Source organism: Archocentrus centrarchus, chromosome 13 (genome assembly GCF_007364275.1).
Source record: "Archocentrus centrarchus isolate MPI-CPG fArcCen1 chromosome 13, fArcCen1, whole genome shotgun sequence".
NCBI classification, from domain to species: Eukaryota; Metazoa; Chordata; class Actinopteri; order Cichliformes; family Cichlidae; genus Archocentrus; species Archocentrus centrarchus.
Genome location: NC_044358.1, coordinates 10,697,045 through 10,720,605, shown reverse-complemented (window position 1 = coordinate 10,720,605; position 23,561 = coordinate 10,697,045). Strand labels below are relative to the sequence as shown.

Sequence of the window (23,561 nt, the reverse complement as noted above, 5' to 3'; positions counted from 1 at the left end):
CAAAATGACTCCTTCTCAAACTAATAATACTGGCAGTCGTCATTGTATGCTGAGCTAGGGTTAGGGTTAGTAATTCAGACTAAATGTCATCCATATTACCTTTGCTGAATCTAACAAAGCATTCTTTGACTCTCCTCCACCTGCTTCATCAAACCTCAGCAGTAAACATATATGAAGGCAGCAGCTGACACAGTAACAGTGAGCGCAGCACACAGTGCAGTCTAAACTCTGCTCTGATTAATTATATGAATGTACAGCGAGTCATTCAGGATTGTGAAACGTCAGCTGCAGAGCCCCAGTCTCCATCATCAGATCAATGCCCGGTTCATTTTCCATTTTATAAACAATACTTTAGAGGTTTTCGTGAAGTCACACTGTGACAGTGACGTGCATTAGTGTGTGTGTGTCATCAGTGGCTATAAAAGGCCTTTTCTTAAAGGATAAAGTGGTGTTTGAGCCACAGTTACGGCGGAGCGGCGGCTCCTTGAAATGGGACGCAGCCTTCCTGCGGCAGACAGCTAGCAGCAGGAACCGGACGCGCCAGGTTAGCCTAAGAAGCTACTGAGGCGTCCGTGACAACCACCATAGAAACAGCCTTTTAAGACCGTTTTAAAAACATCCTCCGAGTTCAAACGAGCAAAAATATATGATTTGAAACAGTTACAGCTGCAGAGCTGTGGCGGCTTCTTTAAACATTGTTTACACAGATGATCATGAATGATACGATGTAGCTAGCAGTGAATGAGGTGACGTCATTGTGTGCGCATTTCACAGCTGTCTGTCTCAGTCTGTTGTTGATATTACTCCAATTAACATGTGTTTACTTTCTCTGGACCATCTCAGGTCCACCGTTACAATTTCAGCCTACAAAATGATTTAAATATGAACACACACTCTAACATCAGTGCGCTTTATGAAGTCCAATCCTTAAAATAAATATTATGTTTGTAAACATTCATGTCTCTGAAATAAGTACAGATGTTCATGTTTGTCATTACCATTTTATTTGTTTAGAGAATTGTGAACTTCACATTGTGTATCTAATCAGAGTCTCAGCAACCTTCAGTCAGAGACTGAGACTGGATCACAGCTTTAACCTCTGCAGAGTCACAGACAGACACAAACCTTCCAAATCACACACAAGCAGCCCAGTCTCATCATTTTTGGATGCCTCTACGGTACACTACACTGTGATCAATATATTAAAAATTATAAATGAAAAGACAACATTCACATAAAGCTGTTTGAAAGTAAAATTTATAGGTACTTTCCAATAATATTTTTAAGGATCTCTGTCAGAGACCAGACAGAGCCATGACTCTCAAGAACCAGAGACTGAAATATGGAAAGAAAAAAAAATCCCTATGAGAAATAAATGTGTAACAGTAAATATTTTGTCCACTGGAAAATAATCGTTTTGAAACAAAAGCTTGGGATATCATCAAACCAGAAAAATAGAACTCATTTTTTTCTTTAATAACACACCTTAGCATGTAGTAATGTGACACATTTCCAAACAACAATACATAGATTTTGTTCAATGTTTTGATTGTGGCAGTGAAAACACACGTTGCTGTGTGAGTGTGACTGGCAGCCTGTGCACTGAGACCATGAAGCACACTTCTCTGAAGCAGCTTCTTCTTCTTCTTCTTCTTCTTCTTCTTGGCATCAAAACAGAGGTGGGAGAAATCTACCAAAAGGAGAAAGAACATCTGAGGTGAAACCAGTCAGGACAAATGATTAAATTATATATCGTAGTTCAATACACCCTCTCGGGTAGCTTTGTGTTGATTTCAGCTCACTGCTCCTGTCTGTGGACCCGTGGTTTTTATGTTTGTAACCACTTAACTTCCATTCATCTATTTAACTCAGGGAGGAGAAATGTCAGGTTGGTGCAGCTGGTGAGTTTAGGAGGGAGGTGCGTTTGGTTCTCTGTTGTCATTATCTGAAAGATTTGGTTCACCCTGTGGCTGGGCTGTATCTGGGGTTATGTTGGACCTGTCACACTTAGCAAGTTTCCCAGGTTGGTGTTTATGGTTTAGAACTTCTAGCTCTGGAGCAGCATCTGTGGCTGTGTAGGGTCCCGTTGGTTTTTGCTGTTTCTCCAGATCTGCGTTGGAAATTAGGTTATTGATCTCAGTGCATTCCTAAACAGGCTGAACAAGGTTATATATCGTCACCCTCCTAAAAAAATGGTCAAAGACATTTTTAAAATTTTATTTTTGTCTAAATTCAATTTTCAACATTCGGTTCAGTTTTTTGTGTTTTCTGAAAAGCCTGAAAAAATAAAGTAGACCATAATTTTGGGAGGGTGACGACATGTTTCATGGCTAAATAACATAACTGCTGCAGTCTGATGGTGTCAGCAAGATCTGAAGCAGTGGGTGACGAGGAAGAGGAGGAATACAACAATTTGAAGAGATCCCTCAGTCTACAGTCAGCACAACGGCTACATTAGTGGCTGTTTGAGTTTCCTTCCATCTGCTGTGAACCTGAAGCACGGAGAACACAAAACATCTCTTCCAAATTTGAGATCACAATTACAAATATGTTCTTATTAAAGGTGAAATATGTGTTGTGACCTGGCTTTTTATACACCTGGCAACCCTGGGTCATCAGTGGTAACCCATCCCCACCCCCACACCCATCCCACACACATTCCGATCTACTGGCCCCGTGTACATAACAAAAGGTGGCCTAATGAGATGTAAACTGCCATTTGGAGGCGCTTGGTAGAAAAAGGAGTAGTGTGAAAATGCTGGTAGTTCTAGTGGTCCAAGTTGTTCACCCACTCCTCCAACCTCCTACAACAGTCTCCTAAATCCTTAGGGCTTGGTTTGTGGCCTGAACTTGAGTTCAAGCTTCTCCAAACTCCACTGATGTTGCTCTGCAGTAGCTGGTCCTCCATCTTCTTTCTGTAGGTGTTTTTTCCATCCCTGATTTTCCTTCTGAGATCCTTCTGCACAGCTCTCAGCTCCTCCTTATTTCCTGATCTAAAGGCTCTCTTCTTCTCCTTCAGGAGAGCCTTTGTTTCAGAGCCACAGTTATGTACAACAAGTAATACTCAAGTGAATGTTAAACATGTATTAAAAGAAAAATGATTCAGCTCAGCTCACAAGAAACTGCTGGATACTGTTCTGGAAATGCCTAATGAATACAAGGCCACTGTGAGCAATGACAAACCTTCAAACATGATAATCAAAAAGTACACATTAAGTATCATTGCTCACCTTTATTTATGAGAGTGTCACCTCTCAAAATGATTGCATGCTATCAGCTCTCATGGGTGAAGTTTGGCTTTGAGGGTTGGAGAAGAAGCTTTCCAGCACCTTTGGATTTCCAATTCAGTTCTGAAAGAGTAAAGACACAAACTACAATGATGTATGAAGCGTAAATGTTTGATTGTTGCTGCAGCACTAAACAGGTTTACAAACTGGTAGCTGATATAGCCTGAAGTATTAAAGATGAACCTCCTCTTCCACAAAAAAAAAAAAAAGATTTAGTGGTTCTTATTGCTGTTCTCAAATCTGCTCCCTCCACTGATAAACAACAACAATGTAAAACATATTAATGAATCAGTAACAAAATTATGGTGTTGAAAGTAAGTAGCCTGATGCTTCTAGATTAGTGATTCCAAAGCAGGCTGAGTCAAAACCTGAGATGGAGACTGGGTTTGTTTAAAGCTGAGGACAGTGAATCAGTCCCTGCTCACTGACAGGATTCCCAGAGTCTGGAAGCTAATACACTGTAAGTAATACACTGTAATACACTGTAAGTTTCACTGTAAGTTTCAGCTCATTCTCAGGTGCTGGCAGGTTTCATGGATCCTCAGGTTTGTCACAGAGGATTAAAGGCAGCCAGACTTTCAGTTTTATGTGTATAGCGCCAAATCACAACAGTCACCTCAAGGCTCTTTCCACAGAAGAGCTGAAGGCTCTGCATCCCATTCTACTCTTAAGTATCATAGGAACCACAAGTAAGCCAGCAGTCTGAAGTATAAACAGACTGCTCTTTGTTTAAATAGTGAATATAAGAAACTTGCTAATATAAGGTTTGTTTACAGTGAATATAAACAAATCACGGGAACCTCCCCAGCAGTCTAGGCCTATAGCAGCATAACTAAGAGAGGCTTCAGGGTCACCTGATCCAGCAACTGTGTTCAGACCAGTATCATTTTATTTTACATTGTGATAACCCTGGGTCAGTTCAGTGCAGATTAAATGAAGCACTGTACTCGCAGATATTGAATATGGATGCACTGAAGCTCATCGGGATATTTATTTGGAATCTGTGGCTGAAATAATCATTTTACTTAACTAGTAAGTCCAGAAGCTCATATTTCTGTCATAACATTGTTTAAATAGTGAACGCTTTCCTACGATATCCGCTAACATTTGCACAGAAAATTTAAGCTAGCGTCTCAAAGACGGCAAAACCCGCAATAATCTCTACAAATGCATCTCAGAGTTGGGATATCAGCGCTCTCTTACACCACATTAATCTAATTTCAAGTGCTTATTGAACTCACTGCCGTAATAATATCACTATATAAACGCTGTCCATTGAAATCCTCTTACCTGAACACTGCAGCATCCGCCGGAAGTCAGTGAGCATGGCTTCTGTAGTCCTTCGTCTGTAGTCCTTCTCTGTCAGTGATCCTCCGTTAGAACGATAACTACCTTCTCGACTGACTACGAGGTGCAGACGGCCCTTGCTGGCCCATATCTACGGGCCTGAAAACCGCTAATAAAGTCAGTAATTACCTGATAACATCCGAAGCGGGTGAACTAATGCAATTAGCTGGACAGCAACGGGAATACGCGTGACCATGGTTACGGCCGATGGGGTGATGGGTACTGTAGTTCATTTATTTATTCATCATTGGTTCATGGATTTAACACAGAGGAAAAACGGCTTCAGACCACGGAACTCACAGAAAAAATTGGACACCGAATATAGCACTAACCATAAACACGTAAATATAAATTTAGACCTAAAAAGCCCCACAAATGTCATCGTTACAACCATAAGCAGCACCCCACATTAAATGAAACAAGGAGAAATTCATGTCAAAAGGAAAAGTGGTGGTTAAGGATCGCAATTAAAGGCATAATTCAGCTTCTGAGCTTCCAGTTCAAAAGAAAAGGGGGGAAAAAAGGGGGACAGGGGCAAAAAAAAAAAAAAAAAAAACTATACTGCAGCTTAGAAGCCGTGCTCAGAGGCACGAACTTTATCCCACTGCCTTTCAGGCAGAATAGAAGTCGTGCCGAGTAACACGAAAAAAAGAGGGAATTCGTGTTCATGAGCACGAATCAATAGATTAAATTTCGTGACTACTGCACGAACTGCCGTGAGACCGGGTTGGCTCAGCGCAGCACCGCTTCTTTTTTAACCTACTGTATTTATTTGCTTATTTAGTTAAAAGATGAAGTGAAACAAAGGAATCTTTTGGTGATTCGCAATGGAAATGTGTGAAAGGTCATACTGACAAAAATTTTAGGCATCTATTTTAGGTTTTCAAAACTTGATACTTCACCAAAACTTTTTTGAATCACAGAACTCAACGTTTTTGTTAAGAAGGCGCCACCTTTTGGTGACAGTCTACAATTGAGCGAAAGGGGTGTGTTCATGCTGGAAAGTAGATACGCCCAGGAGAAGGAGGGGGACTTCCAGCCCAACGACAGCCGGACGTTGGCCAGCTGGGAGCTGGACTTCAGCTGGCCGACGTCTGGCTGGATGCGGCAACTTTAGGTGGCTGCATCTGTACTTGGATTTCAGGTCACATGCCACCCAGAACTTTATGCCACACTTGTCAGGATTTGTAGCACTGTACTGCAGGAAACAGCAACGGGTCTTAGTTGGAAATAGTTGCTCATCTATGGTGATGTGCCTTCCTGGGTTGTAAGAGGTAATGCAGTTGGTAACAAAAGACCCCCAAATGTCAGAGACTGCAGAAAACCGATCATTTGCAACTCGTTCATTGCGTGTGTCCTTGTCATTGAAGCGTAGGTGCCGCATGATGTCCTGGAAGCGGTTTCGGGCCATAATCTTGCTGATTGCGGGCACTCCCAGTGTTGCTGACCATACATCATGCACCGCTGGAAGGCGGACAATCCCTCGCAGGATGAGGATTGCAATGAACGCCTTTAGTTCAGGGAGGGCCATGAACCAGTTTCCCTGCTGTGTCTGGCGTGCATGCTGGACAGTCCACTCCTGAATGGTCCGAAGCATTTCCAGAGTGATGAAACAGAGGAAACTCTGTAAGCGACTCAACACCTTTCTTCTGGCCAAAGCAGTTGGCTCTCCATCTGTGGCATAACAATCAATTGGGCTGTGATGCAGAGGCCTTCTGATCTGTTCCTCACGCCACACTGTGCCATCTTTTGCCGTCTCTGTCAGCCACTCATGTGTCTCCATGCGACCTCTCTTTTCTGGAGGTGGCGAAGTTTCCTCATCTACAGGGTGACCATGTTTGAGATTTGATTAGTGAAATGTTGAAGAAATGTGCAATCGCAAAGATATTCGTCTCTTCCTAAAACACAACAAATGCTTCAACATACAGTCATCACTGAGGGCTCTAATGAAAGATACTACCCTGAGGAATCCAGTGCTATACACAAATTTGCTGATAGTGTGAATTAATTAAAAATATAGATATATAAACACAATAAAATTAATTACAATATTGTGCATTGTACAAAAAAAGTCAAAAAAGTCAGACACTATTTTTATAAATGCTTTTTTTTGTTTTCAGAGTAATGTTTAAAAAACAGTAAAACACAGCAAACTGCAACTATTTACAATTATTCTGCTTTACCCTAGCCCACGCCCCCTCCCTCTCACATGGGATTTTTACTGCGTCACCGGTTATAATAGTCTATTTGGGACAAAGCACAATGGCTTGTCACATGTGGAGCACTGAACTGCAGTTTTCGAACCAGATACACAACATCTTACTCTTCCAGCAGTCTAGTGCTCACTGATGAACCGAAGCCGGTGTTGTGAGCCACTTGGCTGTGATGGCCATAGCTGAGATGGCTCTGACAGTGATAATCCAGGAACACTCCCTTGAGTGCATAACTGCATCAGCTGGTCAGCCAGTGTCTCCCTGAATGCCTTCTGGCACATTGGTACTTGTTCTTTTTGCAGTGAACAGCTATTTGTGGAGAATGAAGGCATTCACTAGTGAAATGTCAAGGAAGTGGTAAAAGAATGTCTTATACAAGTCAGTGATATTATGGTGTTCCGTTGTGTGTTTTTCTATCCAGGCATGCTTTTACTGTAGTTCTAGGGTGTTTGAGACTTTTCTGTGCTGATAAATGATTTTAGACAAGATCTCAGCACCAGTGGATGAAATTCAGCCCTAAACTATGACAGAACCTGCATAGTTTTTTTAAAGACAGCTGTAGATGTTCACTGTTGCACCTCCCTGAGCTCCCCCATACTATATAACTATAATTTGAACAAAAATTTCAAATTTGTTCTCATCACTCTATGAAACCCATTGTTAAGTGCCATTTTTGATTAATTCATGGTTTATTTTTAAGAGCCTTTAAAAAAATTCCAAAAAGCAGGATTCATGAGTATCAGTCAGATTATCTTCAGTACACATTTCTGAGAATGCACATCTGTCTGATGGTGGAAGGACAGTTGGGACAATACTGTCATGCAAATCGGGTTTGACACCAGGGAGCAGAAGTGGGAGGAGGCGGTGGGTGTTCATATTAATGCCGATGAAAAGTTATAAGCTACCTTTAGTAGGTAGCTTATAAATATTTTTTATAATTGATAAAAGTGGAACTTCATGCAAAACTTCTAAAAGGAGACTGAAAAGGGAGAAAGCTTAGATTGTTCAGTGCAGCACTACTTAAAAAAACAAAACTATTTACTTATTTATTACATTCACAGAAATAAATTGATGAAAAGAATGTTTCATGATGTGCATTGGAAAATGTGTGAAAGGTCATTCTGACTAAAATTTTATCCATCTATTTTAGATTTTCAAAACTTGTTCCACCACTGGTTGCAGCTTTGTTTTAGACAGTGAAAATAGTTGAGCATGAAATGTTAATAAAACATTTGTGAATCACAGAAGTCAAAGTTTTTGTGAAGAAAGCGCCATGTCTTGGTGACACTCTGCAATTGAGGGAAAGGGGTGTGGCCATGCTGGGAAGTGGATACACCCAGAAGAAGGAGGGGGACTTCCAACCGGCTGACAGCCGGCTGGAAGTCGGCTGGGAGCGGCAACATTAAGTGGCTTCTACTGTATTTCTGATACGGTTAACCCAAAATCTCCTGAATCCTTTTAGAAAAGTAAATTATATAATTAATGAATAAATAGTCAGTGAGCTTAACACCCCCAATGTTGGACCCAAAGTTACGCCCTTAGGCATCATCATCCCATCACTAAGTTCTGGGCTGATTCCTGACCTTTGTCAGAATCATCCTTACCCCACGAGGTGAGATCTTGCATGGAGCCCCAGACCGAGGAAGATTGACAGTCATCTTTCTTCCATTTTTTTCGTTGCCTTCTCACCAAGCTGCTTGCCTGTTGTCCCATAGCCCATCCTAGCCTTGTGCATGTCTACAAATTTGTTCCTGGTGTTCTTAGACTGCTCTTTGGTCTTGGGCACAGTGGAGAGGTTGGAGTGTGATTGAGTGTCTTTTATACAGTTAATGAGTTCAAAAAGGTGCAATTAATACAGGTAATTAGTGCAGAAGAGCCTCACCTAAACTCTCTGTGTTTTTGCTATTGTTTTCATCTTTTGTAACTGCAGCGCCTCTCGTGACGACAGCAAGGCTGCAGAACACTTATCTCCCTATGTTTGTCTGGTTTGTTTGTCTTTTTCTTGGATGTGTGTTCTTGAATGGAATTTTCATTATGTTTACATATAATGGCAATAAAGTCTTCTATTTACAATAAAATTTATGCTAAAATTAGGTCTGTCATTTCAATTAAAGCTTCACAAGGCCCCTTCAGAACATGGATTGTATGCATTAAATTAAATGATTACGGTTTTATTTATTTATTAAACAAAAGAAAAAGACTCATTCTTTTTGAAACACCCACTGGTTTCTAAAACTACTACTTTGAAATACTGTTTACTCACTCAGTATCATATAGTCAATGCTGGAGTGAGAAGGATAAAACACGGAGTGATTCAGTGCAGTTGGAGGGACTTACTTTCAGGTTACATCAGGGTGATCCTGATCCTTAAATGCAGTTCATTCTGAGCACAGTTTAAATGATGTGTTGTAAAAGTACAAAGAGGATCACAATGAACTCATCACAGGTTTCATATTTCACACTCACTGCCTACCTTGACAGCGGGGCTTTGAAATATTTATTGTTCACAGTTGTTGTGTTTTTATATATTTTTATTATTGTTGCCAATGTCTTGCTGATTGTGGTTATCTGTGTGAACAGAAGCTTACATGAACCTATGTACATGTTTCTGTGCAGCCTGTTTGTAAATGAGCTGTATGGTAGTACAGGGCCGTTTCCATTCCTCCTGATTCAGATCCTCTCTGATGTTCACACTGTTTCTGCTCCTCTGTGCTTCCTGCAGATTTTCTGTGTGCACACATATGCAACTATAGAGTTCACTAACTTAGCTGTCATGTCTTATGACAGATATGTTGCCATCTGCTGTCCTCTTCAATATCACACACGTATGAACCCTAGCAAGATATCCTTGCTTATTGTTTTAACTTGGTTATTTCCCTTTTTTGCTGTCAGTGTTTTGATTTCTCTGAGTGCTCCTCTGCAGCTGTGTGGAAACATCATTAACAAAGTGTACTGTGACAACTACTCCATTGTTAAACTGGCCTGTTCTGACACCACAGTCAACAACATCTATGGACTTATTTACACTTCTCTCATAATAGCTTGCTTTGTGTCTTTGACATTTTACACCTACATGAGGATCCTGAAAGTGTGTTTTTCTGGATCCAAACAGACCCGACAGAAAGCCATCAGTACCTGCACACCTCACCTCGCTTCTCTGCTCAACTTTTCCTGTGGTGCCTTCTTTGAAATTGCACAAAGTAGATTCAACATGAGCCATGTCCCAATTATGTTCCGTATTTTTTTATCAATATATTGGCTCATATGCCCACCGCTCTTTAATCCTGTACTCTACGGACTGAATCTGACCAAAATCCGAATCATATGTAAAAGTTTAATGTTTGGTAAAATGTAAATGCTGGATGTTGAATCTTAGACAGGATGGTGAAGTAGTAGACAGGAAATGGGGAGAGAGTAAGGGGCAATGAAACCCAGACCCCTATAGCATGGACTGTATAAAGGCTGCCTGCTCATGCTGTTGTCACCTAAAATCATAACACCATATCTGAATTATTGTCATTTGTCCTTATTTATCCTCCGTTTTTATTTTTTTATTGCTTAAATCCTTTGATTATTTGGTTCCATGTCAACTGCAATTTAAGCCTTTATTGTACAGACTGAATCTGAAACAAATATTAGTTTTATTAAAATTCTTACCCTGACACTTTTAACGTATTCCTTGTTTTAAATGCTATTTTTGTACTCTATTCATTTAACTTAAAGCAGGTAATTGTTATCCAAGTTGGTAAATAATTACATGGTTGATCATGTTATAGACCATAAACTTTTTGATTGTTTGTTTAAAGCGAGATCTTCATTGATTATTTCTTTCAGTCTTGGTTTAGGCTTGACCCATTTATGAGAAATGTACTGAACAGTTTAAATCTTTTAAAATTTTCTTGCTCCTTAAATTACTCTCATTTTGTATCAACATTAAAATTCAGTGTTTAATGAATTTATTTTAATAAAGTATTGCTGGAAGTATTATTTGTTATCTTAATTGTAGTTACTTGTCATGGTGTTGGTGGACTCCAGAATGCAGAACTGAACTTAAAGGCGATTTATTGGACAAATGACAGAAACACAGAATACAAGTAACTGGGCTGGACGGGTGTTGGCACTAAACAAAACTAACGGGCAGGGTGACACACAGCAGGGATACGTTGATGACCACATGACAAGGAACAGACACAGACCGAGGACTTAAATACACACAGGCAACAGATGAGGGGCACAGCTCAATGTAATTACACAGATGAGAAAAGTGGAAGCAAAACTAAACACAAAGGACTGTCAAAGTAAAACAGGAAACAACTAGATGGAGACGGAAATGCAGACTTGACACACTGCACAGGAAATGAACAACACAGCAAAAACAACATAAGACCAGAGACATGACAGAGGGACAGGACAGACACTCGAACACAGACGCAGGGGAGAGAGGAACAAAGGGAACTAGGAAATCGATATAAAAACTATAACTAAACACAAGATGCTGGGCACACGGCCCAGGACCATGACAGTTACTCTGGCTTTAGTGTGGCTTAAAAAAGACAGCAAATATTCTCCCATTCTGGTGGCTTGAAAACAGAAATAAAATTACAACTTGTTTTTCTCCTCTTTTCACTATGAATTTTAAATTGTTGTAGTGTCATTTTGTAAGCAGTTAGGTAGCCTAATAAATTAAGTTTTATGCACTCATCACATATTATTCCAGATGTAAAGAGTACATATAACATCCACAGTATGTGCTAGCATGTGAGGCCTACATATGTCATCAGTTCTATATTTTTTTTTCCAATAATAAAAAAAAAAAAAATATCTCCTTCTAGCAGCAATAACTTGAAGCAATGGCTTCCTGTATGACTTTTTCATTCATTTATGCACAGTTGTCTGAAGGTCTCACAACAGCATTTTAATAAGGTAGAGGTCTGAACTCTGACTGGGCTGTTGCAGCACCTTGATTCTTTTCTTTTTCAGCCATTCTGTTGGAGATTTGCTGCTGTGCTTATGATCATTGTCCCGTTGAAGGCCCACTTTGGTTCAAGTTAGCTGCGAGACAGCTTTCACTCTTGAATACTTTGATATAAAGAGGAGTTCATAGTCAAGTATTTGAGTGCAAGGTGCCCAAATCATCAGCCATCAGCTACCGCGCTGACAGTTGGTCTGAGGTGCTGATATGCTGAGTTTGATTTCTTCCAAACATGGCACTCTGCATCATGGACAAACATCTCTACTTTGGTGTCAAAGGACATTGTTCCAGACATCTTGTGGTTTGGTCAGATGCAAATTTGCAAAGCTAAGCCATGCTGCCACGATCTCTTTAGTGAGAAGATGCTTTCTCTTGACAACACTTCCAAACAGGCTGTACCATACCCCAAAACTGTGAAAACCATCTTCTATTAGGGGGTCACTCAATTTCAAATTATCATGAGCCTTCTGCTCAGCCATCTCCAAGTTGCCTAAAAAAAACTGTGAAGCCCAAATTTGGACATATATAATGACAATTTATGAATGTTATATAGTGTGTTGTAAGCAGGTCTTGGTAAGGCAGGATAAAGCAATATGTTGATCAATCATTAAATCTTTTACTAACGGGGACTTACAAGGGAGACACCTAATGTTAATAATCCATAAGTCCCATATTGCATTTCTTTAATTAATTTACTGGAGTTTATTTTTCATTTATTCATTGAGTAAATAATAATAAAACTCCCTCCTTTTTTCATACCATTCAGATGTGAAACAAATTTAATACCCCTATGGTTAATAACCTATTGATTAAAACTAAAAACAACATGAAAACAAACAACATGGCATGATAATAATATATGTTAAAGCACAATAAGTCATTACAAGCCAGAGTTGCTCCCCAATGATATTTTTGTGAGCCACTGAGTTCTGTAATCTGTGTTAATACTTCAACAAGGTCATAGACACAGACATATTTGTTTCAGCCGAGACAGAGACAGCAGCTCTCTTTTTTCAGTAAAGAATGGAAAAGTATATGAAAAGCATCTTAATTCATAATTATTATAAGCTCTCTCTCATTTCCACAAATCACCCTTCTTTTCTATACAGTAAGACCAAACAAACAAAAATGCCAAGCAAGTGGACTAAAGCCTGAGACACAAGATCGTGATCATTCTGCAAACAAAACTTCAGAATATATCTGTTTAAAGCACATCACATAAAACAAATATTTATTATCACACGTTCATCAGTTAGTATTTATTTGCTGAATAATTGATCCTGTCATTACAGTTTCAGACCTTTTCTTCTTTTTGTCTTTTCCTAGGAATTAATCATCTACTAAAGAGAAAAAGTTAGAATTTGTCCATCTGATTTCCCAAAACATTTTCCCATCATTAAAGATACAGGATTTAATTATTTATTTATGAGTTTTCTACTAATTTTTGACAATGCTCTGGAGAATTGAACTGCTATGGTTAAAGATTATTTAGACTAACGTCATTTTATTCTGCTGTTAATGATCAATTAGTATCGGTAAAGTTAATCCACATACCTGATTTAATATTATAATTAACCCAATTTAAGAGTCATGGTCCTGGTCCGGTGGCCCAGTGTTTTAGGTTCTTGTTATATAGTTCTGTTTTATTATGGTTTCTGTGTTTCTTTCTTCCTGTGCATATGTGTTGTCCTTAGGTCTAGTCTGTGTGTACTATGTTAGGTTTCTTCCTGTTTTATTTTGGTAGGTTCTTGGTCTGTGTGCTTTGGGTTTAGTTTGTTTCCTGTATTACCCTCCCAGCTGTTTCCCAGTTGTCCATTACCTCCTGTGTATATAAGTCTTGTGTTTTCTATGCTTGTTGTTGCGTCATTGGTTGTCCGCTGCTGTCTTGCATGTTTGTTCATTCGAGTAAAGCCCAGTTAGTTTCACGTCTCTCCCCCGTTACGTAGGTGTATGCTGGGAGAGCTCCTGTATTTCTGTGTATTTGTGCAAATAAAGCGTGTGAGTGACTTACACCCATCCCGGAGTTTTGCGTTCTACACTCAAAAAAATAACTCTTTGGATTAACATAAAAAAATCATGGAAAAGATTTCCACATGATTACTTTATTTCAGCATTATGTAATTCTGTTGCTCCAATTTAAAGCACCTGTGTTGGTTCAACTTAATTTATTAAGGTTGATTCAACCTATTTACTATAGTTGGGCCCAATTTAATTTAATAGAGCCTGCCCAACTAATTTGTAATGTTTTGGACCAACTAAATGAATTTACTTGTTTCAGATTAATTCAAATTTAGTTGAATTCAGCTTATTTTACAGTGGTATAACTACACTACTTAATTAAGTTGATCCAATTCATGGAAATTAAGTTAGCCTAACAAATTTGCTTTATGCTGAAAGAAAGCAATTTAATCTTGTGGAAATACTTTCCATGATTGAATTACGTTACCTTAAAGAATAGTTTTTTAGTGTTAATAAATTAAGTGTTTTAACAGTACTGGTTTAAAGGGTGGAAAGAATACACAACAAATTAGAAAAAATACAATAGAATTGTATTTCCAAAAATGTATTTCCAAAAATGTAATGCATTTACTTTTACATGGGCAGTGCAGATGCTTGCTGACTACTAAACAAGGAATAAACTCTCTTGCCTCTCTTAGCACATAGACAAGACCCAGCAACATCTCTACAGCAAAAGATACACTGTCCAAGTTACTCATCACTTCCACTCCCAACATCCATGGGGTCATCACCAGACTCTGCACCTTCTGCTTGAAGGACAAAGATTTCAAACGCAGTCTCTGCTATGGCCGTTTGAGCACCTTCATTGACTTCCTGCAAAAAAGAATAAAAATTTCTTAAATTGATTTGCACTGCATTCATATTTACAGTACACAATCTTTACAGTATGTAAAACAGCTTTCACTACCCTAATCCATACAGATGCAGCCACCGAAAATTTCCGGCCGATCCGTGACGCGACCTTGGCCGGTCCTTGGCCGATTCGTGGCCGAACCTTGGCCTAAACGTGATCCCCCGCTAATGACGTAGGAATTCCAGCCACTGGTGGGAACGCCCCTATAGCATTTGGGGAAAATGGTGGTAATGTCTTGTTTATCCACCAGGAGGAGCAGTAATAGTGGAAGCGCATTCATTTACAGCCCGCTGTATACTGTACCAAGGATCCTCACATCATTGAACTGTAATTGTAAGCGGAACTGTCCATTAAAAACAATAGAAAGATGAGAGTAAAGCGGTCATTATAGTGGAGCGGTGAGTATTGTCTGGAGGGACGGGCTGGGCTTGAAGTTCAGCCCGGGACCTCGGACAGGCTGTGAGCGCTGCACCGCCAGCGAAACTGGGTAAAAAAATAATTAAAATAATTCTGATCACCAGCCGGTTTGGCCTGGGAATGACCTGGGAAGCCTAATCCTCTCATCAGTGTCACATTGTTCTTCCAAGTCTTCACAATGTTAAGCTTTTTGTTTGTTTATATTTTCGCTTTTATTTTATAATCAAAACTGCGACCAAAATGACTCCTTCTCAAACTAATAATACCGGCAGTCGTTATTGTATGCTGAGCTAGGGTTAGGGTTAGTAATTGCATAATAAGTGGATTATTATTTACTTCTTTGACTCTCCTCCACCTGCTTCATCAAACCTCAGCAGCAAACATATATGAAGGCAGCAGCTGACACAGTAACAGTGAGCGCAGCACACTGTGCAGTCTAAACTCTGCTCTGATTAATTATATGAATGTACAGCGAGTCATTCAGGATTGTGAAACGTCAGCTGCAGAGCCCCAGTCTCCATCATCAGAGCCCTGCCCGGTTCATTTTCCATTTTATAAACAATACTTTAGAGGTTTTCGTGAAGTCACACTGTGACAGTGACGTGCATTAGTGTGTGTGTGTCATCAGTGGCTATAAAAGGCCTTTTCTTAAAGGATAAAGTGGTGTTTGAGCCACAGTTACGGCGGAGCGGCGGCTCCTTGAAATGGGACGCAGCCTTCCTGCGGCAGACAGCTAGCAGCAGGAACCGGACGCGCCAGGTTAGCCTAAGAAGCTACTGAGGCGTCCGTGACAACCACCATAGAAACAGCCTTTTAAGACCGTTTTAAAAACATCCTCAGAGTTCAAACGAGCAAAAATATATGATTTGAAACAGTTACAGCCGCAGAGCTGTGGCGGCTTCTTTAAACGTTGTTTACATAGATGATCATGAATGATACGATGTAGCTAGCAGTGTAGCTAGCAGTGAATGAGGTGACGTCATTGTGTGCGCATTTCACAGCTGTCTGTCTCAGTCTGTTGTTGATATTACTCCAATTAACATGTGTTTACTTTCTCTGGACCATCTCAGGTCCACCGTTACACTTTTAGCCTACAAAATGATTTAAATATGAACACACACTCTAATATCAGTGCGCTTTATGAAGTCCAATCCTTAAAATAAATATTATGTTTGTAAACATTCATGTCTCTGAAATAAGTACAGATGTTCATGTTTGTCATTACCATTTTATTTGTTTAGAGAATTGTGAACTTCACATTGTGTATCTAATCAGAGTCTCAGCAACCTTCAGTCAGAGACTGAGACTGGATCACAGCTTTAACCTCTGCAGAGTCACAGACAGACACAAACCTTCCAAATCACACACAAGCAGCCCAGTCTCATCATTTTTGGATGCCTCTACGGTACACTACACTGTGATCAATATATTAAAAATTATAAATAAAAAGACAACATTCACATAAAGCTGTTTGAAAGTAAAATTTATAGGTACTTTCCAATAATATTTTTAAGGATCTCTGTCAGAGACCAGACAGAGCCATGACTCTCAAGAACCAGAGACTGAAATATGGAAAAAAAAAATCCCTATGAGAAATAAATGTGTAACAGTAAATATTTTGTCCAGTGGAAAATAATCGTTTTGAAACAAAAGCTTGGGATATCATCAAACCAGAAAAATAGAACTCATTTTTTTCTGTAATAACACACCTTAGCATGTAGTAATGTGACACATTTCTAAACAACAATACATAAATTTTGTTCAATGTTTTGATTGTGGCAGTGAAAACACATGTTGCTGTGTGAGTGTGACTGGCAGCCTGTGCACTGAGACCATGAAGCACACTTCTCTGAAGCAGCTTCTTCTTCTTCTTCTTCTTCTTGGCATCAAAACAGAGGTGGGAGAAATCTACCAAAAGGAGAAAGAACATCTGAGGTGAAACCAGTCAGGACAAATGATTAAATTATATATAGTAGTTCAATACAGCCTCTCGGGTAGCTTTGTGTTGATTTCAGCTCACTGCTCCTGTCTGTGGACCCGTGGTTTTTATGTTTGTAACCACTTAACTTCCATTCATCTGTTTAACTCAGGGAGGAGAAATGTCAGGTTGGTGCAGCTGGTGAGTTTAGGAGGGAGGTGCGTTTGGTTCTCTGTTGTCATTATCTGAAAGATTTGGTTCACCCTGTGGCTGGGCTGTATCTGGGGTTACGTTGGACCAGTCACACTTAGCAAGTTTCCCAGGTTGGTGTTTATGGTTTAGAACTTCTAGCTCTGGAGCAGCATCTGTGGCTGTGTAGGGTCCCGTTGGTTTTTGCTGTTTCTCCAGATCTGCGTTGGAAATTAGGTTATTGATCTCAGTGCATTCCTAAACAGGCTGAACAAGGTTATATATCGTCACCCTCCTAAAAAAATGGTCAAAGACATTTTTAAAATTTTATTTTTGTCTAAATTCAATTTTCAACATTCGGTTCAGTTTTTTGTGTTTTCTGAAAAGCCTGAAAAAATAAAGTAGACCATAATTTTGGGAGGGTGACGACATGTTTCATGGCTAAATAACATAACTGCTGCAGTCTGATGGTGACAGCAAGATCTGAAGCACTGGGTGACGAGGAAGAGGAGGAATACAACAATTTGAAGAGATCCCTCAGTCTACAGTCAGCACAACGGCTACATTAGTGGCTGTTTGAGTTTCCTTCCATCTGCTGTGAACCTGAAGCACGGAGAACACAAAACATCTCTTCCAAATTTGAGATCACAATTACAAATATGTTCTTATTAAAGGTGAAATATGTGTTGTGACCTGGCTTTTTATACACCTGGCGACCCTGGGTCATCAGTGGTAACCCATCCCCACCCCCACACCCATCCCACACACATTCCGATCTACTGGCCCCGTGTACATAACAAAAGGTGGCCTAATGAGATGTAAACTGCCATTTGGAGGTGCTTGGTAGAAAAAGGAGTAGTGTGAAAATGCTGGTAGTTCTAGTGGTCCAAGTTGTTCACCCACTCTACTCTAAGTCTCAGAGTGGGATTGGTTTGTGGCCTGAACTTGAGTTCAAGCTTCTTCAAACTCCACTGATGTTGCTCTGCAGTAGCTGGTCCTCCATCTTCTTTCTGTAGGTGTTTTTTCCATCCCTGATTTTCCTTCTGTGATCCTTCTGCACAGCTCTCAGCTCCTCCTTATTTCCTGATCTAAAGGCTCTCTTCTTCTCCTTCAGGAGAGCCTTTGTTTCAGAGCCACAGTTATGTACAACAAGTAATACTCAAGTGAATGTTAAACATGTATTAAAAGAAAAATGATTCAGCTTAGCTCACAAGAAACTGCTGGATACTGTTCTGGAAATGCCTAATGAATACAAGGCCACTGTGAGCAATGACAAACCTTTAAACATGATAATCAAAAAGTACACATTAAGTATCATTGCTCACCTTTATTTATGAGAGTGTCACTTCTCAAAATGATTGCATGCTGTCAGCTCTCATGGGTGAAGTTTGGCTTTGAGGGTTGGAGAAGAAGCTTTCCAGCACCTTTGGATTTCCAATTCAGTTCTGAAAGAGTAAAGACACAAACTACAATGATGTATGAAGCGTAAATGTTTGATTGTTGCTGCAGCACTAAACAGGTTTACAAACTGGTAGCTGATATAGCCTGAAGTATTAAAGATGAACCTCCTCTTCCACAAAAAAAAAAAAAGATTTAGTGGTTCTTATTGCTGTTCTCAAATCTGCTCCCTCCACTGATAAACAACAACAATGTAAAACATATTAATGAATCAGTAACAAAATTATGGTGTTGAAAGTAAGTAGCCTGATGCTTCTAGATTAGTGATTCCAAAGCAGGCTGAGTCAAAACCTGAGATGGAGACTGGGTTTGTTTAAAGCAGAGGACAGTGACTCAGTCCCTGCTCACTGACAGGATTCCCAGAGTCTGGAAGCTAATACACTGTAAGTAATACACTGTAATACACTGTAAGTTTCACTGTAAGTTTCAGCTCATTCTCAGGTGCTGGCAGGTTTCATGGATCCTCAGGTTTGTCACAGAGGATTAAAGGCAGCCAGACTTTCAGTTTTATGTGTATAGCGCCAAATCACAACAGTCACCTCAAGGCTCTTTCCACAGAAGAGCTGAAGGCTCTGCATCCCATTCTACTCTTAAGTATCATAGGAACCACAAGTAAGCCAGCAGTCTGAAGTATAAACAGACTGCTCTTTGTTTAAATAGTGAATATAAGAAACTTGCTAATATAAGGTTTGTTTACAGTGAATATAAAGAAATCACGGGAACCTCCCCAGCAGTCTAGGCCTATAGCAGCATAACTAAGAGAGGCTTCAGGGTCACCTGATCCAGCAACTGTGTTCAGACCAGTATCATTTTATTTTACATTGTGATAACCCTGGGTCAGTTCAGTGCAGATTAAATGAAGCACTGTACTCGCAGATATTGAATATGGATGCACTGAAGCTCATCGGGATATTTATTTGGAATCTGTGGCTGAAAATAATCATTTTACTTAACTAGTAAGTCCAGAAGCTCATATTTCTGTCATAACATTGTTTAATAGTGAACGCTTTCCTACGATATCCGCTAACATTTGCACAGAAAATTTAAGCTAGCGTCTCAAAGACGGCAAAACCCGCAATAATCTCTACAAATGCATCTCAGAGTTGGGATATCAGCGCTCTCTTACACCACATTAATCTAATTTCAAGTGCTTATTGAACTCACTGCCGTAATAATATCACTATATAAACGCTGTCCATTGAAATCCTCTTACCTGAACACTGCAGCATCCGCCGGAAGTCAGCGAGCATGGCTTCTGTAGTCCTTCTTCTGTAGTCCTTCATCCCTCTGTCAGTGATCCTCCGTTAGAACGATAACTACCTTCTCGACTGACTACGAGGTGCAGACGGCCCTTGCTGGCCCATATCTACGGGCCTGAAAACCGCTAATAAAGTCAGTAATTACCTGATAACATCCGAAGCGGGTGAACTAATGCAATTAGCTGGACAGCAACGGGAATACGCGTGACCATGGTTACGGCCGATGGGGTGATGGGTACTGTAGTTCATTTATTTATTCATCGTTGGTTCATGGATTTAACACAGAGGAAAAACGGCTTCAGACCACGGAACTCACAGAAAAAATTGGACACCGAATATAGCACTAACCATAAACACGTAAATATAAATTTAGACCTAAAAAGCCCCACAAATGTCATCGTTACAACCATAAGCAGCACCCCACATTAAATGAAACAAGGAGAAATTCATGTCAAAAGGAAAAGTGGTGGTTAAGGATCGCAATTAAAGGCATAATTCAGCTTCTGAGCTTCCAGTTCAAAAGAAAAGGGGGGAAAAAAGGGGGACAGGGGCAAAAAAAAAAAAACTATACTGCAGCTTAGAAGCCGTGCTCAGAGGCACGAACTTTATCCCACTGCCTTTCAGGCAGAATAGAAGTCGTGCCGAGTAACACGAAAAAAAGAGGGAATTCGTGTTCATGAGCACGAATCAATAGATTAAATTTCGTGACTACTGCACGAACTGCCGTGAGACCGGGTTGGCTCAGCACAGCACCGCTTCTTTTTTAACCTACTGTATTTATTTACTTATTTAGTTAAAAGATGAAGTGAAACAAAGGAATCTTTTGGTGATTCGCAATGGAAATGTGTGAAAGGTCATACTGACAAAAATTTTAGGCATCTATTTTAGGTTTTCAAAACTTGCTACTTCACCAAAACTTTTTTGAATCACAGAACTCAACGTTTTTGTTAAGAAGGCGCCACCTTTTGGTGACAGTCTACAATTGAGCGAAAGGGGTGTGTTCATGCTGGAAAGTAGATACGCCCAGGAGAAGGAGGGGGACTTCCAGCCCAACGACAGCCGGACGTTGGCCAGCTGGGAGCTGGACTTCAGCTGGCCGACGTCTGGCTGGATGCGGCAACATTAGGTGGCTGCATCTGTAGATGGGGCGTGATTATTCAAGGCTTTGTATGTAAGAAAAAGGTTTTTAAATTCTTTTCTGGATTTAACCTGAGAGATATAATCTCTCCAGCATGTCCTAGGTCTGCCCTGGGGCCTCCTCCCAGTAGGCCATGTCCTGAACACCTCACCCAAGAGGCGCTCAGGAGGATTCATAGTCAGATGCCTGAACCACCTCAACTGGATTCTTGTGATATGGAGGAGCAGCGGCTTTACTCTGAGCCCCTCCTGAATGGCTGCGCTCCTCACCATATCTCTACGGGAGATTCCAGCCACCCTTCGGCGGAAGCTCATTTCAGCCGCTTGTATTCGTGATCTCATTCTTCATTACCCAAAGCTCGTGACCATGGGTGAAGGTAGGGATGTAGACTGACCAGTAAATCAACAGCTTCGCTTTCACACTCATCTCCCTCTTCACCACAACAGACCGTTGCAGTGTCTGCCTCACTACAGACGCAGCCCCAATCTGCCTGTCAATCTCCCGTTCCCTTCTTCCATCACTCATGAACAAGACTCCAAGATACTTAAACTCCTCCATCTGGGGCAGCAACTCGTCCCTAAGCTGGAGTGGGCACTCCACCCTTTTCCAGCTCGGAAAAAGTTATTGCATCAAATACTATTGTATTAAGCAACAAACAGCAGAAAAAAAATTATATTTTTCTTTCAGGTCAACATGAAGGCAGAATGACTTCTACTTTTAAGACACATTAAGAGGCTCTAAAACAAAGATAAAAATTACTACATTTAACAATTCTTTATTTAATTTATTAAATAATTTTAAAGTCATTTAATATTTTCATACTATAGATGCATGTGATTTTTTAAAAAAGAATTATATAGTGGAAAATTTAAACTCATTATGTTTCAAGATAAAGTCTGAAGAAATGCATCTAATATTAGCATTAGCAGCTAAAACAAATCAAACATGGATCACAAAGATACTTAAAGCACAAAGATAATTTAACTGGATATTACATGGCAAAAGTTCAGTTGTGACAAAGTGTAAAAAGATGGATTTTACCAATGACACTTTTACACACAATTTGGATTTTGGTCAGAGTCAGTCCATAGATTACAGGACTGAAGAGTGGTTGGCACGTGAGCCAATACAATGATAAAAAAATACGCAACATATTTGGGACGTGCCTCATATCAAATCTGTTTTGTATAATTTCAAAGAAGGCACCGCAGGAGAAGTTGAGCAGAGAAGCGAGGTGAGGTGTGCAGGTACTGACGGCTTTCTGTCGGGTCTGTTTGGATCCAGAAAAACACACTTTCAGGATCCTCATGTAAGAATAAAGAATTAAAATTACAAGAAGAACTCCTGTGAAAGTGTAAACAATTCCACAGATGTTGTTGACTGTGGTGTCTGAACAGGCCAGTTTAACAATGGAGTCGTTGTCACAGTACACTTTGTTAATGATGTTCCCACACAGCTGCAGAGGAACACTCAAAGAAATCAAAACATTTACTCCAAGAAAAGGGCACAACCACGTTAGAGCAATGATCATGACAATCTTTCTAGAAGTCATACGTGTATGATACTGAAGAGGACAGCAGATGGCAAGATATCTGTCATAAGACATGACAGCTAAGTTAGTGAACTCTATATTCCCATAAGTGTACACACAGAAAATCTGCAGGAAACACAGAGGAGCAGAAACAGTGTGAACATCAGAGAGGATCTGAATCAGGAGGAATGGAAACAGCCCTGTACTACCATACAGCTCATTTACAAACAGGCTGCACAGAAACATGTACATAGGTTCATGTAAGCTTCTGTTCACACAGATAACCACAATCAGCAAGACATTGGCAACAATAATAGAAATATATAACATAATAATGAGAAAATATACATACTTGAAAGCTCCAGCCTCAAAGTAGGCACCAAGAGTGAAATATGAAAACTGTGTAGAGTTTTTCATGATCCTCTTTGTACAGGAATGAACCGAGTGCAGAAATCACATTTTCTTTATGTTTCCGTCATCTCACAGATCTGCTGGTTGTACAGTCAGAAAGAATTCTGCAGCTACATGATCATCAAATCCAATGATAAATGAGTCCAGAAGAAAAAGGCTCTAAAATTATATGATATATATTTTCAGCAAGGAGCTCGAGCAAGACAGCACAAAAATCTGTTAAACAGCACAGATCAAGATCAGTGTGAGTATATGCTTAGAATAAAATACAGACAACAAATATTAAACATAACCCAAACCTGTCGTTCCCTTTTCAAAAGTATTTATATTGATCAAAACAGAGTCTTAAGTTTAAATCTTTACTTCTTATTGAGAATTGGTCCTCATTGAGCTAAAAATCTGATACTGCACTTTCTAACCTCAGCTGACACCCACAGCAGAAGGCTGAGCTTATTATCTGATACTCATGATACTCATGTTTAAGACTGCCTACTGTTACTATTTTTGAAAATACAAAGGGGATTTAGGACATTTCAGGAAGGGGCCCAA

The 23,561-nt window shown here is 39.9% G+C and overlaps 2 protein-coding genes across 2 annotated transcripts; one reads left to right on the top strand and one right to left on the bottom strand.

The window, feature by feature from the left end:
• The first annotated feature begins 2,548 nt into the window (after nt 1–2,548).
• On the top strand, nt 2,549–10,202 carry LOC115791152 (olfactory receptor 11A1-like). The gene is made up of 2 exons (XM_030745279.1): nt 2,549–2,572; nt 9,270–10,202. Exons 1-2 carry the CDS (start codon nt 2,549–2,551, stop codon nt 10,200–10,202), a joined length of 957 nt encoding a protein of 318 aa, XP_030601139.1.
• An 11,874-nt stretch (nt 10,203–22,076) lies between these two features.
• Nucleotides 22,077–23,018, bottom strand: LOC115790115 (olfactory receptor 142-like). Its single transcript, XM_030743784.1, has one exon. The coding sequence runs from the start codon at nt 23,016–23,018 to the stop codon at nt 22,077–22,079; it is 942 nt and encodes a 313-aa protein (XP_030599644.1).
• Nucleotides 23,019–23,561: the final 543 nt, after the last annotated feature.

Bases quoted from the DNA above. Each gene is read 5' to 3' on its own strand.
- LOC115791152 (XM_030745279.1), top strand. From the start codon at position 2,549: ATGTTCTTATTAAAGGTGAAATAT. The intron at 2,573-9,269 runs GTGTTGTGACCT...AAAAGTACAAAG, and splicing joins TCTTATTAAAGGTGAAATAT to AGGATCACAATGAACTCATC.
- LOC115790115 (XM_030743784.1), bottom strand. From the start codon at position 23,018: ATGAAAAACTCTACACAGTTTTCATATTTCACTCTTGGTGCCTACTTT.